This window comes from Mastigoproctus giganteus, chromosome 7 (genome assembly GCF_048544385.1).
Source record: "Mastigoproctus giganteus isolate SK-2022 chromosome 7, ASM4854438v1, whole genome shotgun sequence".
Taxonomy (NCBI): Eukaryota; Metazoa; Arthropoda; class Arachnida; order Uropygi; family Thelyphonidae; genus Mastigoproctus; species Mastigoproctus giganteus.
This window is the reverse complement of record NC_143581.1, coordinates 28,123,405-28,147,770: the sequence shown is the minus strand read 5'-3', so window position 1 is coordinate 28,147,770 and position 24,366 is coordinate 28,123,405. Positions and strand designations below refer to the sequence as shown.

Genomic DNA, 24,366 nt, shown 5'->3' with positions numbered 1-24,366 from the left:
TTTCAAAATTTCTTATAAAATTTTGAAGTCTGAGAACAATCTGTAATTCTTTAAGGAATTAAAGGCAGCTTATACTTCAAGCAGGTTGAAGTGCTTATTATTTCACCAACAACAACAGCAACTAAGCCTTAGTCATAATTATGAGATCATCCTTGGACTCAGGGGAGGTCTCCACGGATTGGAGATGTGCAAATGTATCCCCAATTCACAAAGGGGGAATCGAAGGGTGACACGAGTAATTACAGACCAGTTAATTTAACTTCTGTTCCGGGTAAAATAATGGAGTCGCTGGTTAAAGATGCATTGCAGAATCATCCAGACAAAACTGCAGCAATAATTCAGACACAGCATGGGTTTGTTAAGGGAAAGTCTTGTCTGACAAATCTGATAGGATATTATGATGTGGTTACAAAGGAACTGGATGCAAAAAATAATTTTGATATCATATATTTGGATTTCAGGAAAGCTTTTGACACTGTTGCGCATGGAAGACTATTGTACAAATTGGAGCGGAATGGTATTAAGGGTAAGTTGCTACAATGGATAAAAGGATGGTTAAGTGGGAGAAGACAGAGGGTGGTAATCAATGGGTGCTGCTCTTCTTGGACTAATGTTATTAGTGGAGTCCCACAGGGTTCGGTGTTAGGTCCACTGTTGTTTTGTATATTTATCAATGATATTGATAAATCTAGATCATCTTGCAGTGTGCTACTGCAAGATGATCTAGATAATTTGGGCAGATGGGCTAAGAAGTGGCAACTGAAGTTTAACCTTGAAAAATGCAAAGTACTGCATATGGGTAGAAGTAACCCCAGAGAAATGTACCAACTGTGTGGTACTACACTTAAGGTGGTAGAAAATGAAAAAGACCTGGGAGTAATTGTGCAGTCAGATATGAAGTTTTCTGAGCAATGCAGACAGGCTGCCAGGGCAGGTCATGGGGTTTTGTCAATGATATATAGGAATTTTGCTAACAGGGAAAAGGAGGTGATTGTCCCTCTGTATAAGGCAATGGTCAGGCCACGCCTTGAGTACTGCGTACAGGTCTGGAGGCCTTATTTTAGGAAGGATGTAGATTTGCTTGAGCGTGTACAGAGAAGGGCAACAAGATTGGAGAGGGAAATGAAGGGATCCTCTTACCAAGAGAGGCTTACCTTCTGCAAATTGCAGTAGCTGGAGACTAGGCACCTGCGCGGTGATCTGATTGAGGTGTATAAGGCCTTGAATGGGTTCAGCACGCTGAATTCTGACGGGATCCTTCCACTTGTTCAGATTACGAACCTAAGGGGGAATAAATTCAAATTAAGAAAATACAGATGTAGAATAGATGTGCGCACATTTTCCTTTAGCCAGCGGGTGGTTAATTGCTGGAACAAACTTCCATCTGTCATTGTGGAAGTTGATAGGTTAAATAAATTTAAGGAGGAACTGGACAGGCATTTGGAGGGAATGGTGTGATTTTTTTTTTTTTTTTGGCTGATGCTGCATAAGCTCATACACTTGCTTTCTTGCATCACATGCCACTCCTACTACTACTATCATATCCACAAAAGATTGAATGGGCAATGTCGAGGATGCACAGAAGTGGAATATTCTCGTTTCGCTCATAAAAATCGTTGCTTTGTTGTTGTTGTTGTTATATATCATGAATTATTACTATTTCTTTCTTATGGTAATACTATAACTAAAATTTTGATATTCCTTCCCGGGAACTGTTTACAAGAATAATGTTTATATGATATCTGTTTACACTGAATTGGCTTTACATTATAACACTCCCTTGTGTATTAACCGACTGGTTTGTGACAGTGGTTAAGGGTCAAGGTCGGGAACAGCTCACGTAAGGTTCCAGTATGCACATGTGGCGATCACTTTTTGAATGTCTGCAAGGAAAAATGGGTCGGCTTCAAAATCTTTCCAACTTCGAACGTGAAATGATTGTGGGAGCAAGAAGTGCAGGTACCAGTATCATGACAACATCCAACATGGTTAAGTGATCCTGTTCTGTGGTGTGGCGAGTCTACCGTGACTGGCTCAACCACCAATCAAGGGTCACGTGTGGAACAGCCACGTACCATCGCCACCATGACAATATTATTACGGTGGCGACGCGTACGGTCGACGCCTGTGAGCGTCGTCTGCCTTCTCGTATCACAGCAGAGACTTAACACAGTGGCCTAGCTAACCGCCATATCAAGGCTCATATCCAAATAGACTATATACCGGCCTTTAGCTGATATAGGCTAAGGCAGTCGACGGCCAACACGTACATACTGCTCAATGCGAGACACAATAAACTCTGCCTTGCATGGACACGTCAGCACCAACACCGGACTGTCGACATGTGGAAATCTGGCAGTGGTGTTATGCTTTGGGGACTGCTTTCACAGCATGCGCTGGGTCCTCTGATCACTGTTAATCAAAGGAACTACCTCTCTATCGTTGCTGATCAAGTACACCCCTTCGTGAACACAGTGCATCGAAACTCGGGCGTCTATCAACTAGACAATGCACAATATCGAAGTCCTGGCAGGTTGCTATGCTAACTTTCAGGAATTTTGAATTCATTGTCTGAATGACAATGAATTCTTTTCCTTTCCTGATGGCCCAAATCACCGATCTCAACCCAATTGAGCATGTTTGGGGCCTACTGGAAAAGGACATTCGATGCTACGACCTGATAATGTACGGACATTACTGGACACATTGTGCAACGCATTGGTAGTACTTCCCTGCAACGCATTGTGAAGTCCATGCCAAGACGTGTGTACAGTCTGTATTACCAGCAAATGGTAGTCCGACGAGGTATTAGGTAGATGTTACTAATGCAAAGCCAACTCATTGTACATGATTGAACCGAATATTCGAGGTTGAATTTCCAAGTTCGCCCTCGCAATTAGCACGTTTGTTACAAAAATTGGAAATCAAGAAGCTTCTGAGACAAATAAACTTTATTTACAGGTTAAACTCGACAAATGTAAATAATTTACGTCCAAATGTGGATTCAAGTTTTTGGTCTTTTGGCAGAAGATTTCATAACCCGAACTTGTGTCATCTACCGTCCCATACGCAAATTAACTGCATTAGCAATTACCGTGTTCTTCACAGTGGTATTTCTGTAGAAGACAATGTCCTAAAATCCAACGGTCTCAGTTTCATTTCAGTCTTAGAGAGAGAGTAATTAACACCTCTCCATGTCCTCCAATTTACTCCATTCGCGTGACTACTATGGTTTCCTTTTAAATATAGTGCATTAAGATTGGAGGAATGACAATTCTTATACCACCAGGCACCTTTATAGATCTCTGCACAGTTGCTTTCATGGAAGTCATTATCTCTGTCCTTGGTAGTAAAATTACAACCATCATGAGGATAAGCAAAAGAATTCCCTGGAAAGAGATAAAATATTTTACTGGATTGGAAAACTTTAAATTGTTCTATTCTTTCATATCAGCAAAATATTTAATAGTCATTGTGATGCTTACTCAAAATGAAAACATGATACGGTACAGAAATGAATGGTGTCAGTTTGCGGATTCCTGATTTTATTTTGGTCATGTGATGGGCCTATACCATGCCCACATTTATGAGGGCGTGTTACTGAAATTGCAATTGCTGCACCCTGTTCCTTCAGGGTGCTGCAATTTCAATGTTACAGAGCGTATTTTGTCTATAATGGCATGTAATCTTCGGTTAGGGTCAGCTTCAATTCATTGTACATTTAGGTGCATGACAGTTCGTTTATGTTATAGTTTGATGGACAATTTTGGAGGATGTATCATTTCGGTAAATCGTATGCAAGAATTTGATGTATGAGAACGAAGGCAAAAATACAAACTTTTAAGATACCATGCTATTCTGTAAATGGTTAATTTAATTGCAACTCTGCTAATTGCATGATTTCTCTATCCGTAATGGCACGAGACTGGGAAACTCTTGAATCTGATTATTGGAAGAAGTGGTTAATATCAGACATTTCTCTTTTTATTAGCAATTTTCTCCATTTGTTCTCAAAACCTGTACCCTGAGTTTACTTCTGTTCCTTGTCGCTGTTTTACACTTTCTTATTTCACTGCCTGGAAATATGCTCGTAGTCAACCAGTTCCTAAAAAGGGAACAAATTCTTTCTATCCAATTATTGTGACATTGCACTTATTTATATTCTTTCCAAAGTAATGGAGCAATCCATTAAACGCCAACCAACTCCTAGAGTAACTCGAAATCTTCCATCTGATCAATGATCACCAATACAGATTTCGTCGATGTCGATCCACTAGTGGTATATTGGTTTATATTACCCATCTATGGACAAATTCAATGGAAATATTGATGAAACTCAAGCATTTGCCTTTGACATTTTAAGGCTTATTATCGTGTTTGGCATAAAAGACTTCTAAAGAGGCTTCCATCTTATGGATTGCCAACTTTTTTTTTTTTTTTTTGTAACTGGGTATCCAGTTTTCTCAATGACTGCTCACTGCGGGTGATGGTAGCTCTCTGTCTTCTCTTCTCCGCTAATGCGGTCTTCCTCAAGGTTCATTTCTTTCTCATTCTCTTTTCATTTTGTATATTAATGACCCTTTTCTGATTGGAAATCCTATTCATAGTTTTGCAGATGACAGTACGTTGTATTCCACCTTCCAGTTTGAGAAACCGTGCTCTGCACATACAGCTTCAATTTCTCGAATATCACCACAAATTCCTTAAATATTGAATTCCAGGTAATTCCCCAGTAGGGCAAAAATAACTTAGTTGATTTCAATTCCTCTAAAACTCCCTCCTCCTGTCTTATATCTCGCAAAATGGAGTCTGCTGCTACTTCGACCCTGACTTCTAATCTCTCTTGGTATACGCACATCACAAATACTACTTCCTCTGCATTTAAAAAACTGGTTTTTCCTTTTTTTGCTCTCGGTGTTACTTTTCTTCTGAACAACTTCTGACTCTGTACAAATATCAAATCCTCCATGGAATATTGTTCCCACAGCTGAGGTGCTACACTCAGATTCTCTCTTAGGCTTCTATACTCTATTCAAAAGAGGAAAGTGAGGTTAATTAGTGACCCGTCTGTTACAAAGACTCTCTGCTTTCTGTTTCTGCTGCATGTCTTTTCCATAGATACTTCCATTGGCACTCTTCTTCTGAACTGACATCTATAATTCTCCCCCTCTCTCTCTTCCAAGCCAGTCAATACATTTGTAGAAAACAAGTCTGCATTCATTTACTGTCGAACTTCAAACTCACAGAACCAACTTTTTCTCAGTTATCCCTTCTACTTCTGTGTTCTGAGACAACTTTCCTTCATATTTATTTCCTGAAAATTAAATGTACAGAAATTCAAATGTAATGTCAACAAGTATCTTCTTTTGCCATGCATGGTACTTTAGGATCTAATATCTTTCGTGTTTGAAGGTTTCGTGAAAAAACAACTTACGAGTAGTTAATGTACCCGGTACATTACATTTCAGGCATGTTAGCAAATATGTTAAATTTATAGTATATATGGGAACTTGGTAGGGAATTCTATGAAATCGGAAGGGAACTTAGAACCATCCCAGGGATCAACAGAACATACGTTGAAAATTTGGTAGCAATCCGCAATTTTATTATCGATTAACGCAAAAATATACTTTCATTTTTGCCGTTTTTTGTAGGGTGGGAAAGAACGAGATCTGTGCAATCGTAACTGGACCAGAAATTTTCCTAAGGAGCAGAAGAAGAATGTAGGTTGAAAATTTGGCCTCGATTCGACTTTTCTTTCTAGAAATATACTTTCAAATATTTATGTGAATGGATTTGTGTAGTCGAGGGTTGGGCCTATGACTGATCTAAAAAGCTTTCCAAGGACCATCGAAACATGTGGAATTTTTAGAGGCATTTTTCACAACGTGGATTAGTTAGTGGGTCTTGGGTGAGTACAGCATTGTTAGTTCGCCAGGAAATGAAATTCGGATTTTTCGTCAAGGAAACAGTACAAGTTTCCTGTTTTTTCTGGATGAAAAACCCAAGAACAACCCCATCCATCCAAGTTCATTATATCCATAAATTGCCTTCTCTCAGCAGTTTCCCTGGATGAAAAACCAGTTTTCGGGAGGGAAACCTTGCTGTCCTCATCTGTGAACGACTAACTCAGCCACAGATTAAAAAAACCGATAAAGGTTCCTTGCCTGATTAACGGAATTCGATCCCGGGGAATTTTATGCCAGGGATAGATATGGTGATTATAACTGTTTTGATTGTGAAGGTTGTAATAACAGTGACAATGAGCCCGCCATAAAAATCTTACTCATAATTCCGCTTTGCTACAAGATTTCCAAACAGAACCTGCTTTTTTTTTTTTTTTTTTTTAACAATCATGCCATTCCGATCATTACAAAAAATTGATTTTAAAACCTGAAAATTATAATTCGATTGCGTTTGCTTTTATAATCATATCCATACCTTTCATAACCCACACCCACGCGGTGGAAGACTGGGTGGTACGCAATTTCCTACACTGTTCTTATATTTCTGATAGTTTCTAGTTTCTTGAGTTCTATGCACCACATGTTCAACTACAGCGTGAATTTTTATTCATCTGAAGAACATCAAATATTGTTTGGAAACAGAACGCCCGAACTGTATTTAGCAGTCTGGGAAATTACTACACGTTCAGTGTGTTTACCACGTTTATCAATATGGTCTTGCAGTCGAAGTGTGAAGAATATGCTTTAATGTTTCCTCCGACACAGAAAAAATTTCATCTTCAATCACTTTCTTCAGCGCAGGAATGGTTCATGGATTCTTCTGAAACGCTCTATCTTAGAGATAACCCAATCGATAAAAAATCACTTATGTTTAAATCAGGGGACATTAGAGACCATGTCTGTTCTCTGCTGGACACCTCAGGATAGTGGTTATAAACCACTGAACCCTAGGACAACTCGTGGAGTATTCAGCGTTGCCAACCAAATCTCCAATGTTGTTACGAAAAATTTGAAGATTGCAAAATTACAAAGAAATAAATAGTATGATTAATTTAAAAAAAAACACCCAGACAAAAACTACAGGGTTCTCACTGTAGCGATTCCTGAAGTCCCTCAATGCATGGTATACATGAAAATCATCTTAATCGCATGAAGCGGCCATGAATCTGTATTGTTGCACGCGCGTGTGTGTGCATGTCTCTGTTTGTGTGAGAGAAAGAGAGAGTACACGCACCTGCATTTCCACGGTAACCTTCAACATGCATTTTGTATTGATTTTCTTCACTGTCAATCCAAAACTTATCATAAACAGCATAGCGACTGTTTCCAGAGAAATCGCTCAAATCAAACCTGATGGAGTTGGGTCTTTGGTTTGAAACAGCATGAATTTTATCATTGCCTAGAGAAAAAGAAGTCTTTTTAATATACCAGAGAAAAATAAATTATATTGAAATACACTCACTGGCCAAAAAAATACGAACATTTGTATTAAGAGTCACAGCCAGAAGAAATTCAAATAAATGAGAATAAATGCAAATAGTTGCAAAGAATGCTGTGACATGTTGCCTCTTTGAGTACAAAGACTGCACAAGCAGGCTGTTCGACTGCACTAATCTGAAGCCTTCTGGCTTAAGATTAGTGTAGATCAGTTCAGATTAGAATGGGGGAAAGGCGTGATCTATCAGATTTTGAAAAGGGTCTTATCGTGGGTGCACTTTTAGCCAGAGCTGCGATTCAAGAAACGAAAGACATAACTCTCAAAGGTTTTTAATCACTGGAAAGCATGCAGTTCTTCCACATCTGAAAGGCGTGAATGTGGCAGAAAAACAATACTTCAAGAGCGAAACCGTCGTACTCTAAGGAGGACTGTACAGAAAAATAGGACATCCAGTGCATAGCAAATAACTTCTGAATTCAGCCAAGCCGAGAGCTGCCCTATTTCAATTTGCACAATGCGCAAGGAATTGAAGAAATTGGGTATAGACAGTCACCTGCTATTTCAGAAGCCACTTATTTCAACACGCACCGCAAGTGGATTAAACAGAAAAATCCGCTTGCGGTGCGTGCCGGTAACGTCGTGATTGGTGGAACAATAGAGGAAAATCATGTGGTCAGACGAATCATGATACACTATTTTTTGGCACTGATGGTAGGCAGAAACTGCAGCGAGTACCTTACGAAGTGATGGACCCTGCTTGCTTTAAGACAACCCAACCATCTGGAGGTGGTATCATTGTATGGGGAATTTTTTATTGGCACAGACTGGATCCGTTGATACCCAGTGGAAGATCGAATGTCATCCACGAAGTACTCGAATTTTATATCGGATCTACTGCACCCCGCAATGTTCCACTTTCATCACGAAGGCGATGGCCACTTCATGGATGACAATGCAACAAAGCATAGTGCAAGAATGGTCCTGAGAACATTACACAGATTTCCATTATCTTTCCTGGCCCTCCACAGTCACATGATCTCAATGCTTTTTAGCATGTGTGGGATGCTAGAGAGAGCTATTCGGCAACGAAGTCCTTTTCCTTTGTCTCAACTGCGCGATATTTTGCTGGAAGAAGGCTACAATTAGACCAAAACGCACTAAAACACCTTACAGAATCCATGCCGCGCCGCACACTTGCTGTTATTCAAACAAAGGCGGCCCGATTCGATACTAAATAAAGGTTCATATTTTTTATGGCCAGTGTGTGTGTATATCAACAAAACCAAATTTTATGAATTTCGTTCAAAACTTCACGAAATCTGAGCAACTTAAGTGAGTGAATGAAAATTTTTGAAATGATAGCCTAGTTATGTTTGCTTAGGTTGAGATCTTAACTTACTAAATATATAGTTTTTATAAATTATAATTAAGAATTTCAATTATAATAAATTTAAACAGTAAATTCATAATGTGCACAGAAAATATAACAAACCTTTTCAATCAGAAATTTGGTAAAAATTCAGTTAATTAGTCTCCAACAGTAATAAAACAAAAAAAAATTATTGCTATAGTGAACGGTTTGAAATGATTTCAAATTAAGTACCATATCAATATGCTTTATATTTATGACGTACAAAGAGAACTAATACCCACCCAACCAAAAATCTTGATCCAGAATTCCAAACCCAATTCTGTAGTCTTGCCACCCTTTGTAAAAATAATCATTTGCTCTTCCGAAGTCACCTCTTCTTTGAATAACCTGTAAGAATGAGAAAAGAAATCACGTACGTGAAAAATATCCTAAGAATTTTGGTATTTATAATATTTGTCATCGTCACACAAAAGAGTACTTTCAGTACCCTTTTGTATTTAGGCCTAGTGATGTGTTCAGCTCAAGAAAATCTCCATCCACCCCTGCCTTGGACGTCGTTGGCTTATAATTCCTCGTGTGAGACTATTACAGAACTATTCTTTATTCTCACAAATCCATTCTTCAGTCCATTTATGTATTACATATAAATTTTGTTTTCTTCGTGGAGGTTCATTGATTCATATTTCTCCAAAAAGATTGGTTGGTATAGGATTTTAGGCGCATCATCAACTTATATGAAGCTATTAATTGCAAAAAAAAAAAAAAATTGCTTTTATGCCTTACGTATAAATACACAGTGAAATAAATACTTTTCTCCAAAATAACTGCATGTTACATGGTTCATATAATAACAGAAATTATATGAAAGCAGTGATTTTTTCATTACTTTGATCATATTAGGAAGTCAGGCAGCTATACAACCAAAAACCACAACAAAATGCACACTAATATTTCGTTGACCTACCCTTGGATAAGGTTCTGAATGTATTACTGGAAATCTAATGGTACCAAACAAGGATTAATGTCCCCTGCAGCTCTCTAAGTGTTTTTAGTTTCTTTTGCATTACTAAATCGCCCATATTTTTCCAACAATTTTCAATTGGATTGAGGTCTGACTGATCCCAGGCCATGTTATTGTGCGAATTGACTTCAGCCATGTTTTTTACCTGCGGACAGTAAAGACAGTGAAATAAATAACATTTATTTAAGCAAGGGCGCAACGTTTCATAAATTTAAAACTTTGCTAATTTTTATGAAGTAATACTTACGGTTTTAGCTCTATGACATAGAGTCGTCCTGAAGAATGCAATTGGCAATATCCCCATAGTGATCCCTAACTGTGGGAAGTAATTTTGTCTCAAGAATGTCTTGTACACCTCAGCATTCACTGTACCCTTCATAAATTCAAGACGACCAAATCCTCTGTGTCAAATACAGCCACATATAATTTAAGAGAGAGATGCAGAATGTTTTACTGTGGAGACAATATAGTCAGGATGATATTCTTCTCCTCTTCTTCGTCTAACAGTCTGGTGGCAATCCGAATCACGCAAATTCAATTTTGATTCATCAGGAAAATAAACACATTTCCACGGTTCCTCAGACCAACTAGCATGCTTTTTTGCCCACTTCAGACGCTGGGCTTTAATTTTTTTTTTGCGTCAAGAGTGGCCTTTTGATTGGACGACATGCCATTAATCCCGATGAGAAAAGGTCTATGTACTGTAGCAGTACTTGCCTTTATTCCTGTATCCTCCTCCTCCTCCTCCTCCCCTGTTGTTTTGAAATCTGCCAAAGAGGATATTCTGTTTCAGACGCACCAGAAATGTATCCTGTGCTGCAGGAGATATTCGTGGACGTCCACTTCCATTCTTTCTGTTTAGGCTGCCAATTTCTGATATCAGTAACATTTTTGCTACGTGGTGTTCATTGTGAAAACTTAGCCAATGCAGTAGCACAGAATACTGGGCTGGTGACAGGCACTGTATTTATACTGCCGCTAGAGTGATGCAATCATGTATGGCACGAGATATCAACTAAGAGAGATTGCTAGAGATGGATGATGCAATAGGGTAATGCTATTACAAAACATATATGATATATTGCCAAATTTCAGAGAAATTCGGTGAATTTTGCAAGTTCTTAGAGCACCACATATTATGTCTATAAATTGCGTGTGTTCTGTAGTCAATTTTCTGTTTGCTGGACGAAAAACCCAAGTTTCCGGGAGAAAAAACTGTGCTGCTCTCGTCGACTAACTCAGCCAAGTTGTGACAAAATGCCTATAAAAATTCCTTTGTCATTGACGGGATTCGAACTCAGGTCCTTTCCACCCGGTATGGGGAGGACAATGATTATACCAAGTGTGCTATGCACGAGGGTCTTCTTCACAAATAGTGAACTGTCGTTTGTACACCACATGTATTCCTACCATGCCTATCTCTCGTCATATTCCATTTCTATACAACAAAATTTATCTTGGCAAGACTTGGTAAACTCTTATTTTTGTGTGCGTTTAAACACTATTGGATTTAAAGATGTATCATTCCTGTTACCTTTTTTTAAAATTTTAATGTCTCGATTCTTTTACTTCAACCTTATTTTTTTTCAAATCTAGATGATCCTTTTAAATTATTAGTATTTCTATTTGGAATTCTTTACTCAAAGTAATCACAATTGGGATAGGTCCAGCATCTCCAGGTCCTGGTGTATAGCAATCGTTGATCATCGAGGTGGCAACTGGATGTTGCACTGTCATGAAATTAAATGATGTCGTGTTTCAGTAATTCAAGTTTGCTTTTAAGAAATGCAAATTGCAAACTAACGCACTAACAGAACATGCGCCATGAAAGATGGATCATTGAAAAGCTTAGGCATCCATCGAAGAAATGAATTCCTAAGCTTTTACACTAGTGTTCTGCAGAATGAATCAGGCTTCTTGTTGTACCTCATCATTTCTTTGAACAACTTCTTGTGATGCTGACCACTTGTAGCTTTCTTCGAAACGCCTTACAATAGTTATATGGTTGTTTTCGAACAAGACATCCTCTAGACATTTTTGTCATTGGGGACTGTCACCATTCCTCTAATGAATTTTATATACCCCTCGTGCACCTATTGAAGACCATAATATTATTAGGAAGTTTCGTAGCAGCACTATTGCAACTAAATGTAAACAGTACGCTGCATTACCTGTTCATCTTCTCAAACACCAAAATATGTAGTATGATCCCAACTGCAGATGCATCCCCCCCCCAAAAAATACTAAACTAACCAAGCCAATTACACAAAAGTAAATCTGTATGTGAATAAGTAGAAATTGTAAAATGAGATTGAATTATTAGGGAGAAAATTACAGAAAGCGACTTTTTCAGTTTCTTTTTTCAATGCGTACGAAAGAGATCTACTTACTGTCCATCCTCCACCATCAGTATCCATATCACAATATACATCGAAGCTATCCATCAATGCTCTATTTCTGGGCCATATTTTGTATATTCCACTCTTGATATGGCCCTGTTGATATATTTCTGCACAGTCAATCGGCATGCACTGTTGGTGACTTTCAGCTGTTAACATATATGATAATAATTAGAAATATAAATGATTATCATTTGCGTTCTCATATAATACTGTAAGAGTAAAATAGAAATCATTCTGTTGAGTAGGATAGATTAAAAATATGGATCTTTATTCGAAACTAGATAGTATTAGCGTTAATATCAGGAAAGTGATGCAAAGAAACAAAGTTTGTGTAATATCCTTAAAAAAAATCATTAAACATCATGCAACTTATGTCTCCATCATTAATTTCTTTTACCGATTTGATTGAAATATTTATCTGATCCCTGTTTAAATATATAGAACTTATCAATTACAAAATAACAGCTAATACTGGATTTAGACAGTCTGGAGCCCTAACGCTCCACTGGTTAATTCAATTTTTCATATGGTCTCAAGTCTCCCACCGGAAACTCGGGTTTTTCGGATGGAAAAACAGGCAAATCGACCAGAGAACACACAGTTCAAGAACACTTGGGCAGACTAACTGATATTACGGGTGGCTCTAGTGTGACATTTTATTATTATTTAAAATTATAAAATTTATCCTAAATTTCTTCTATTATCAAGTATTTTGTTATACTTGAACTTCCATTGTTCAGAACCTCTGTAAAATCATGCAGTCCGTGTATTTCCATGTCAGGTTGAAGTTACATGTATTAATATTGTTCGCTCTATATTTCCACCATTGTAAACAGAAATAATTAGCACATTGTATCAAAAGATGAAGGTAGAAAAGCATCACCATTTGTAAATTTGTATCATCTAATATCATTGAACCACTCCTATGTTTTGACCTTATCTTGAGTCTGCGCAGTCACCTATAACCGCCAATCTATGAAACACACGAGGAAAAGATATTCTGAACACTTACAAGAGAAATTCTTTGATATTCATGTAATATTTAGGTTGAGAAGTACTTAAAGTGGATAAATTTAAGTTTAGATTTTATTCCGTATGAAAAATAATTCTACAAATGAACTTTAGTTCCCCAACTTTTGTAAATTAGTGTAAAAATGCTTTATACCTCCTCCCACCCCCTTCCTTTTTCTACTTCTGTTGCTCACATATGCATATAATTAAAAGTAAAATTCTGGAACAAGAAAAAGAGATAAGATGACAGGAAAATCCTGACCTTTCATCAATACGTCCGTTACCATGTTACAAGCCTCTTCAATCTTCTTTCTGGAATCAGCAATGTCACATTTTTTGTTGTCTGTAGCGTGAGTATTATAACACGACATGACAAGCATGAAAATACAAATAGCTATCTTGATCATCTGGAAAATTAAATGCTGTATTTTAATTTAACACTTTATAAATCTATAGTCTGTTTGATAGATGCACCCAAAAGTACTACTAACATGATACCATACTTTCAGCGTAAAATTATTTGACAGTTAGCTTAAATCTTATTGAAATTAGATATTAAAGACTGAACGTTAAAATAAATCGAAATCTTTAATTGCTGCAACTTACCTTTTTAATATATTAATTGCAAATGATAAAACATATGACTGCAATAAGATTAAATAAAGTCAGAATGAATCTTTGAAGTCGATATATATAGACTTGGTGTCCTAAATATTTCCTCTAATTTTACTGCAAATTTCCATAAATGGAAGGTAAGAGAACGTTCTTTAAGATTCTCTGCATTTCTTGGTTAAAATTTTAAGAAAAATATCACCCATGCGTCAATTTGAAAGTAACTCATTTGAAATACGTCAGGGGATTTTCGTTGGTAATATGATTACTTTTTTGCAACTTAGTTACCAAAGGGGCTCGAATTACGAAAAGCCAACAGTTTAAACACGTGTTTTTTGGTTTTTTTTTTTTAATATATGAGAGTTTCTTTTAATATACAGACATTGCAGAGTGTAAACTAATATTACTCTTGCCACTAATATTAATTAGAACGTGATGAATATCCTCACCATGACCTTTGTTACCCACTTAAATCGGAAGCGTTCTTAGAGTCCACCCCCTTGTAAGACTGTCGTTCCTAGAAATTGAAATAGTTATCCTCACATCAAATGTGAACAAGAAAATTTTGTATTGCGTCAAATAGGAACTAACGATAGGATGAATGAGGTTCCTTGTCAGGTTAAGTCCACTATAGTCGAGTGAAATTGTAAAAAATTATTATTAAGTATCCTCGTTATAACCCAAATTACTGATTAAAGTTGTTTATAATAATAATAAAATTCAATATATAAAAAAGGTAATAATGAAATAAACACAATTCATTCATGAGCTGGGTTGGGTTATTTTAATACTTCAAGGCGAATAAGATCATGAGGTGTTAGTACATCGAGTCTGTATACGGATCACTGTATTCTCACTGTTCTAAATTGAACTTAAACATAATAGTTTTAGATTGAACAGCACCTTCAATTTTTTAAGTTTCCTTCACATTTTTATGTACCTACTTACCTAATGTGTTTTATAAATATTATAATAATTGTGTAATTATTGCATTTTATTGAAAACACAGTTGTAAAAAATTGTGACAGGGCAATTCTGTGACCATCCTCGTTGTTGAACTACCGTTTTTCATGAATTGCCAGCTTCTGGTTTTAAACATTGTAGTACACGATACAATTATTAAATAGTTTCGCAAATTATATGCATTCTAAAGCATATAATAACAAATGGTCATATCACATTCACCTCAAAACTGAATGGAAATTATTTTTTTTTCTCTACTGTTCTACGATCCTGAAAATTGTTACAAAAACGGAGCCTGAGCAGGTTATGCTTAAACCCGAAGATTCCAAGTCAAACACAAGAGATGGCAACTCTAGGGCACATTAGCACATGTCTTTAAGCTGACCGTGGTTCTAGTTCATATGACTGTTAAATACGGTTCTATTCTTATATTCTAGCTAACTCCTCTGAGCCTATATACCATCCTGGAATATAAGCAGAAATTTATTTATTTTAAACGTAGCCAACTAGTTTTTTTTTTTTTTTTTAGGAGTATCAGCGACTAAGGCCATATTCCTTCGTATACACTGTCTGTAAATTACGTGTGTTTTGTGGTCGATTTAATGTTTTACTGAATGAAAATCCCGAGTTTCCGAGAGGAAAAACCATGATACCCTTGCTTGAGACCTACTAACTCAGCCACGTTGTGAAAATGGCCCGTAAAATTCCCCACGTTATCGACAGGACTCGAACTCAGGTGTTTTCCGCACAGTGTGGGGAGGATGGTGATTCTACCAACTGTGCTACCCAACTAGTATGATCCAAGGTATAATAGCTAAAATCAGCACTACTTTAGAACGTAGAACATAACATCGCCATTAATAGCAGATGATAATGTAAAGTAATTATAAAATAAGAACAGAGAGTAAAGGACTTTACTACTGCAAGAAAATGTTCCCCAACCAGTAACATCCTTTTGGAGCCATTGTCAGTGCTTTTCACCTTGTCCAACTGGCCCCAGCTACATCTTTGTAAATGTTCATTCGGAGTTTCTCATTCTGCTACTCTTCAAAACATCATACATCCTTGACTTATTGAGCCTTTCAAAGTGTTCTGAACCCTATATCTACTTTTATGTCCAAATGGGAGTATTAAAATGTGAACATTTTTATATCGTAAAATATTCTCATAAATAGCCACACATTACTTTTGCCAGTCACTATATGTGTAGAGTAATAAGGCCGTGTTGAAAGTTGTTTTGTCCGATTCTATTCTTAGGAAAGCAGTAATCGAATTTCCATCTCACTCCCATAGTTCGGTCAATCCACTACATGAAGCCGACATTCGATAGGATCAGCTAAGTAGTGCTGCGCTTGCATTACTCAGATATACAATGGCAAAATCTGTGGGGGCTAGTGAGTAAATCGGAATGAGGAAGGTATTCTTGAGAGAAATTCGAACTGATTACTGCGAATTGACTCTTGTTGAAAAATGATGGACAGAGGTAAATAGACTTTGAGTGAAGAGAATACCTTGGTATAACCCGGAAGTATCATCGTATATCAATTAATAATTTACTCCTTTCTCACGGTAGATTTCTCAAATTAAACGTGTCTAATTACTAGGACAGGTGATCCTAGATTTGCTTTTCCCCACAGGAATAAGCTCCTAACCAATCAAGAAAGGGGCCATCCAAAGGGGAAAGGGGTGTATATATTGGGACTATGGGAAAACCGAGGGTCTTTTTGGTGGGATGAAGATGGAAACAGAGTTAAAAACGTCCATGATGAGATATAGCGAAGAAGAAGTCGTACCTGGCAAGTCGGTAGGAAAGTATTTGGGTAAGTTCGTCCTTTAGTTTAGCGACCGGTTATCTGGAATTACTGAACGACCACAGCTACTATTATATTCCCCGCCTAATATCACATACTAGCCTCTCTCCTCCCAGCTAAATTCACATATGTATTTTCTATATTAAGGCCAGAATGTGTCATCTATTATACCAACTACTGGATACTGCGTTTCCAGTAACGGTAAACATAACTATATGTCAATCTTACACATTCACCTATAAATTCGAATAGCTGGATGCTCTTCTACTTATTGTATATTAACAACGATTGTTTACCGAAACTACATGAAGAATGTCGACAGAATGGCAGAAAGGTGCCATGCTACTACTATCCATTAACTAGAAAATGTAAAGCTATCCTGAGTAAAGCTAACACTTACAACATAATATAATTCTAATTCCCTGTTTTACTTATTAATTCTTTTACTGTAAATAAATACACAAGTCCATGTATGTATAATAAACTATACCTTGTTTGTTGATCTATCTTTCTTCAGGACTATTCCGAAATACACACTTTTTGATAGCGTATATATATATATTTAAATAGACTATCATTAAAGGCGGGCTCAAAGGCCAATACACAAAGGGCCTTAGAGTTAATCATCACAACGCAATTCTCGTTGCTGCATTCTTGCCCAACGTCCATCTGGGTGAGTTTTAGAGCACAGAATCTTGTCCTAATTTAACGCTAGACGCTCATATAAAATCCTAGTCTTTCTGGTTTCTCATTTTAGTGCTGGAAACCTGCCTGGGAGTCTTGATATCCGTATTAAACGCTGCCCAGCAGGCGCCCTACATTATTACAGAAATGACTTCGGAACAACTGGTGCTATAGCGCGACCAGGATTTATTGTGTTTTTGCGGGATGAAAAATCACTCTTTGATCAATGCTTATGATCAATTCTAAGAGCTCTAAACTGAGGAGAGTGACAATAAGAGACACTAGAAATAGGGGATGAAATAAAGGGGATTACTGAAGTAGTCAAAAAAAAAAAAAAAAAAAAAAAATTTTTTTTTGACAGCCTGAGTAATAGTCAGAGACATTTTATCTAATATTGTTTTCCCTTTCAGCTGTACAAACAACACAGACGTCTGAAAGTACACTCATACTAGTTAACAATTAGCAACTAGTAACCTTTTGAATTATTTATTTTCAAAAAAAAAAAAAAAAAAGGGGAGTAATTTTTTTTTTTCCCTTGTACAGTTGCTATATGTTGGAACACCTATTATTTTAGTAGTGTGATTATTAACCTTATAATTTCTTCTAGCTCAACGGAAAGGTAAGTGACACTATTTTGGGGGTTCCACAAAATACAGATAGACTCACCCCAGTTTAGAATCAAAGATATAAATAGGGTCACTTGATTTTACCCAGATATCAGATATTTAAAATGGAAGGTCAGAGCCCCCAGACTACACAGATTACAGAAGTAGACCTATCAGCCCCCTTGTTTGAGATGCAACAGACACAACCATCCCCTCCTGATCCAGTTAGGTCCCATTTGGCTAATATTGCAGGCTACATTGGTTTAGTGCCTACTTTTTTTGGAAAAGTTGATGAGGGCCCCTCAGTACAAATGTTTTTTGAGACCTTAGAGAGCGTTGGAGAGTTAGCCCTCTGGCGGGACATTGAATTATTACTAGTCTGTAAGGCAAAAGTTCGCTCCGTTGCAGCCGAATTTTTGGCTCAATCAACCGATTTACGCAAAGAGAAAAATTATAGTGTATTTAAAAAAGCCTTTTTGGCACAATTTGAGAAAACAGAACCATTAGTAACCAGCCTTCACCAATTCGCAACAGCTATACAGGGGGTGGCAGAGCCAATTGCCAGCTACAGTGCGAGAGTGAAAAACTTAGCACTCTTAGCGTTTAAAACTCAAAATGATTCTCAAGAATCTTTAAATATACTTGATCAGGCTATGTTGGCCCAATTTCTCAGGGGGATTTCTAATAAAATTAAACGAACGGTGCTTACCCAGAACCCCCTAACGTTTTCAGAAGCGGTTACAATAGCAAAAAGGGAGGAAACCAATAATGAAATCATAGAAACAAGAAATAGGCCAATTAATGCTATTTTGAGTCAAACTAACAATGATGAAGTCGGGAATCAACACAAAAATTATTTTGAAAACATTATTAGACCCATACAAGAACAAATACAGAACATCCAACAAACATTAAATGCATTGACAATTAACAATCCCACTCATAATAATTCAGAAAACCGAGTCACACCTGTTAATGAAATAGACCGCTATCAAAATTGCAAGACAGTAGCCTATGCACCCCCCCTTATCAGTACTTGTGAAGGGTTTAGTTCACAATATCCACAGCCAAACAGGCAAGGAGACACCGTGGCCTTGACCGCGCAGGTCAGAGGACCTTACTGGAGACGTTCTCCTGCTACACACCATGCTGAGAGGCATCTATTACCAAATACTGCCTGTGGAGCAAGACAAAGGGAGAATCGTTCTACACATCGCGGCCAACAGAGCACCTATCGCCCGACGCCAATTTCTTCTCCTTATCGGTACACAAATCGCGGAGCGAACGAATACACTGCATTACCAAAATTTAGGACGCCCCATGTTAATAGGCAAAGTTACAATTTTGATGGGTATAGAGGCAATAATGCAAATGGAAGGTATTATAACGGTCAGAATAGCAGAAATATGAACTCATATCCACGGGAAAGAAGGGGCATATTTAGAAATGAGTTTAATTTTGATCGAACATCCCCTAAAGCGGTTTTAGGTAGGCCAATTAATCAGGTAGGCAGTGGAAGTTGTAGACAAGGTGCAGAGAGATCTTTTTGACTAAAACAAAGGTCAGGACTAGATAAAAGAGACTGTCAAGGTCAGAGAACCGTTTTACCATGTCAAGATTACTATAGAACCCACAAACTTAGTACCCAACATAAAATAGTGCAACATGGGGTGTATATTTTGGACAATGACGCCAAATTACCGATAATATCCGGATTTGTTCAAAATGTTCCAGCTAAATTTTTAGTCGATACAGGAGCAAGTGTCTCCCTTTTGAGTACCGATCTATATAATAAAATCAAGCATGAGAAAGTATTAAACCCAAGGTCACCAGATTTGACCGTAACGGGAGTATCAGGTTACATTGTTCCTATCAATATGGAAATTACAGCTAATCTTAAATTGGATAATGCGACCTTTCAGGATAATGTTTTGGTGGCTAATGGGAATTTTAAGGGGCATTATGACGTTATTTTGGGGTTGAATGTTTTGAGACGTTTTTCCTTCATAGTTGACTTAGGCAAAAAAATGATCCGATCAATTCCATTGAATATTTGTTTAAGAGAAGTAGGTGTTAGGGAACAAGTCATGAGTTCTAAACCCGTGGTAGCTAAGCTCACATGTAAACATGTGCTACCCCCTGCGTCAGAGAGGGTAGTGACAGCATATTGTAACCAACTTGCTGTTCCCACTGAACAATTGGTGCTAACAGAGCCTAATTTTAACCTAAGTAGTGAAGACTTAGCTGTCAGGTGTTCAATCGACAAAGTACAGTCCGATGGATTGATATCAGTCTTGGTGGCAAATTTGTCGGCTGAGCCTTTACATCTTCCAAAGGGGATGGGCATTGCTAGTTTGGAAAGGGTTGAAAATAATCCAGTTACTTTTGCAGGTAAGGAAGTAGAAGAAAATAAGGCATCTCCTGTGACTTTAAAAGATTTTGATCTTGATCATTTGACTGGTGATCAGAAACATAAACTATCGGACTTGTTGTATGAATATAGAGATGTTTTTGCCAAGTGTCCAGCTCAGCTAGGAAATTCAAAGGTATTTAAACATAGAATTAAATTGACAGACAGTATACCAGTTAGGCAATCAGCTTATAGGGTTCCTTTCAAGTTGAAAGATGAAGTCCGGAAGCAGGTAAACGATCTTTTGGAATCAAATATTATCGAACCCAGCAATTCACCTTACTCTGCCCCGATAGTTTTAGTAAAGAAGAAGGATGGCACATATCGGCTCTGCATAGATTTTCGCAAGCTGAATGCTAAGACTGTTTCGGATTCGTACCCAATCCCGGATTTAAATCAAATTCTTCAGCTTCTAGGGGAAGCGCGCTACTTTACTTCGCTTGATCTGCAGAGCGGATTCCACCAAATTGAAGTTCACCCCGCTGATCGTCACAAAACTGCCTTCACCACTGGTGAATCCTTATATCAGTTCTGAAAAATGGCGTTTGGATTAAAGAACGCGCCCTGTTCTTTTGTGAGAGCAATGGCCTTGACCTTACAAAATTTGCATAAAGACTCCATTTTTGCTTACATGGACGATTTGATTGTCGCCTCATCCGACTTCGATTCACATCTCCTGAAATTGCGAAAAGTCTTTCAGCGTCTCAGAGAATATGATCTGAAATTGAAACCTAAGAAGTGTGAGTTTCTGAAGGAGCAATTGAAATATTTAGGTCATTTAGTCAGCGGTGACGGTATTCGTCCGGATCCGGCCAACGTCGCGGCAATCCGAGATTGCAAAATTCCGAGGACTATCAAACAAGTCCGATCGTTTCTGGGAATGGCGGGATTTTATAGGAAATTTATCCCAGATTATGCTGAAATCGCCCGTCCATTGACCCAGCTGACCAAAAAGGAAACGCCATTTGTTTGGGATTGCTCTACGCAGCAGGCTTTTGACCAGCTGAAAACTATTTTGACCACTCCTCCGTTATTGGTTTACCCTGATTTCACTAAATCTTTTGTTCTTTCGGCTGATGCCTCGTCCTATGCAATTGCCGCATGTTTAGAATCGCAAGTAGATGAAAATTCAAGACAACCAGTTGCCTATGCTTCGAGATTATTGAAGAAATCCGAAGTAAATTATAGTACAACAGAAAAGGAAGCATTGGCTATTATCTTTGCAGTTATGCAATTTAGACCTTTTCTAGTGGGCAATCACTTTACACTCATAACGGACCACCAACCATTGAGCTTTCTGCTCAATTTGAAAAATCCTTCGCCCCGCTTAGCGAGATGGAGCATGCTGTTACAAGAGTATGACTATAAAATTGTGTATCGTCCGGGTAAAGTGCATTCAAATGCAGATTTCCTCTCGCGACCTGTGTTAGAAGCAGAGGAAAAACCAAAAAGATCAAAGGTAACAAGAACAACTGAGTTAGTCGCTCCCATATCGGCTGATGTAACCATAGAATCACTGGTTATGCCTCAGCAACAAACCAGAACTCTGATTAAAACTCTGCAAAGAGAAGATCCAATTTTGCAGAAGTTAATCGAACAGTTGGAGGGAATACCCCAAGCATCAGTGAAAATCCCAGATTCCTTCTACTTATCTAAAGAGGGAATACTATATCACTACACTTTATCTGACCCTGGAGCGACAAGAGAAGAGCCAACGGAACAACTAGTAGTGCCCGTTGGCCTGAAGTCAGAAGTGTTGAAGGCATGCCACGACAATTCTTTAAGTGGAGGCCATTTTGCGCTACAGAAGACATTGGAGAAACTCAGGAAAAATTTTTTTTGGATTGGGATGTTTTCGGAAGTGAAGAACTATATTGAGACATGTCCATCATGTATGCAACGTAAAGGTTATAACCCTAAAGCCAAAGCAGCTCTGATGAGAGTTCCCGTTGAAAATTCACCTTGGGTGCGAGTGTCATTAGACATTCTAGGACCTCTCCCTATGTCCTTGAGAGGACATAAATATCTATTGTTAGCAGTAGATAATTTCACGCGTTATGTTGAAGCAGTTCCACTCAAAACTCAGAAGGCAGATGAAGTAGCCACAGCATTTATAAACAATGTGATAGCGAGACATGGAATTCCTAAATACATACTCACAGATCGAGGTACTAATTTCATGTCCTCATTATTGCGACAAGTATGTGAAAAATTGAACATTCACCAAATTCATACCTCTTCGTTTCATGCGCAGTGCAATGCCAAGGTGGAACGGTTAAACCGTACCTTAGCGAACATATTATCTCACGTCATAAATCAGACCCAGTCAGATTGGGATGAGATGATACCATTGGCTGTCGCTGTATATCATGCTGCCACTCACAGTTCTACTCAAGAAACACCCAATTTCTTAATTTATGGAAGAGATCTAGTGTTACCATCAGATTTATGGCACGCTAAAGCGAGACAGTCATACTCATCCCTGGAGAATTATTCAGAAGAGATGTGTGCATGACTCCGTAGAACCTACGAAATTGTTTCGGAACATTTGGAGGAAGCTGTCCAGAAACAAGAGCAACGTAGAGCAGCAGTAGCTGTTGACAAAAACATTCGTGTGGGAAATCTAGTGTATCTTTTTACACCTAAGGTGAAGGTGGGAACAACCAAGAAACTAGCTCGCCTGAGTACAGGCCCGTACCGTGTAATCAATCAAACCTCTCCAGTCAATTTTGAAATACAGAATTTATACGTCCCAAAGGACAGACAGTTAGTGCATGTAGATAGATTGACAAAATTAATTGATAGGAAAGTTTTTCCTGATCTCAGAATGGAGGAATCAGAAGACAGTGAATTATCAGATCAAACATGTACTGAAACAATACCTAAAGAAACCTGGATCTTTGATGATCCCCTTGTGGAAGAGTGTGATTGTATGCCCCCTGTAGACCCACTACCAGTGACAACCCAGCTAACTAGAAGAGCTGCAACTATTCCAGTGTCAATCCCTTTAAACCTCCTCCCCAATAAGGATCAAAATGAGCAAACAAAGACAAAACAACCTGAAGCATTAGTGGAAGCTGCCCATAAACCAACCCCGGCACATGGGTATAACTTGCGCAGTCGTGATCATGTGACCCACACTCCACATATAGTAACTATCAAACCTCCAACCCAAAAGGAAGTGTTAGTTCCTGAATCAGTTCCGGAGGGAAGAGAAAGAGCAGAACCAAATAATCCACCCAGTGAGCAGGAAAATATTAATCAAAACGAACAGCCAAGTGGTGTCGATAGAGCACTACAGTGGATGTTAGGTCCGCTTGCATCAAGGTTAGACCCACAACATGAAGACAAAGGACTTGATTTGGTGGGTCTTATTAGAGATGCATGGAAAGATTGAAAAAAAGAGAGAGAGATTTTTTTTTTGTTATTTTTGTTGTTGTTAGTGGGACGCAGTAAAGACGCACCTGAGTAATTTTTTTTTCCTCCCTTTATAGTTTGGTTTTCGTGTCCTATAACAAGTGTGACGCCCAATATGAGTTATTTGCTGAGAATGATCATCCTAGGAACTTTTCTCCTGTTTTGTCAAGCTGAAGTTGAAATTTGTCAAGTCAAACATGGAGTGTACAAGTGTGAGATGACCAAACCATCTTTGTCTCTACGAAAATCACTTCCCCAGAATAGTTGTTCAATAATGAACTGCGGAAATTGCCTCAAGCAATGGGTATCTCGAATTCTCCTTGAAAACGGCACTTTGGTCCCACCAGCCCATTTTATATTAAAACAGTCCCTGAAAGAGAATGGCACTTCAGTTATTTATGAGTGTCAAAGAAATGAAGAGAGTTGTGAGTGTAGCAAGGAAAGATGCAAGGGAAGTATTGAGTATTGTTTCGAAACTGAGTGCAATCAGCAAGCGTCATGTGTATGTCAGAGACAACCAGCTGAAACATATTGGTTAGTGGAGTGGGGCTCGCAGACTATCAGGAATCCGCCAGTGATTTCCTATAAAGTCTGTTTGACACCACCCGTTGAACATGTGCATCGAATTAGGCACACAAGACATGTGTTGTCTGA

At 38.1% G+C, this 24,366-nt stretch overlaps 1 protein-coding gene across 1 annotated transcript; it reads right to left on the bottom strand.

Moving 5' to 3' along the window:
• Positions 1-2,939: 2,939 nt before the first annotated feature.
• On the bottom strand, positions 2,940-13,632 carry LOC150082759 (techylectin-5A-like). Its single transcript, XM_090377583.1, has 5 exons — positions 13,473-13,632; positions 12,188-12,345; positions 9,058-9,163; positions 7,201-7,365; positions 2,940-3,389 (listed from the first exon to the last, which is right to left on the bottom strand). The coding sequence occupies exons 1-5, from the start codon at positions 13,615-13,617 to the stop codon at positions 3,103-3,105; spliced, it is 861 nt and encodes a 286-aa protein (XP_090233709.1). The 5' UTR covers positions 13,618-13,632; the 3' UTR covers positions 2,940-3,102.
• Positions 13,633-24,366: the final 10,734 nt, after the last annotated feature.

Coding starts and splice junctions, on each gene's coding strand:
- LOC150082759 (XM_090377583.1), bottom strand. CDS start 13,617: ATGATCAAGATAGCTATTTGTATTTTCATGCTTGTCATGTCGTGTTAT. Junction 9,164..12,187: donor CTGATGGTGGAGGATGGACA/GTAAGTAGATCT, acceptor TCATTCTTACAG/GTTATTCAAAGAAGAGGTGA. Junction 3,390..7,200: donor AGGTTACCGTGGAAATGCAG/GTGCGTGTACTC, acceptor ATCTCTTTCCAG/GGAATTCTTTTGCTTATCCT.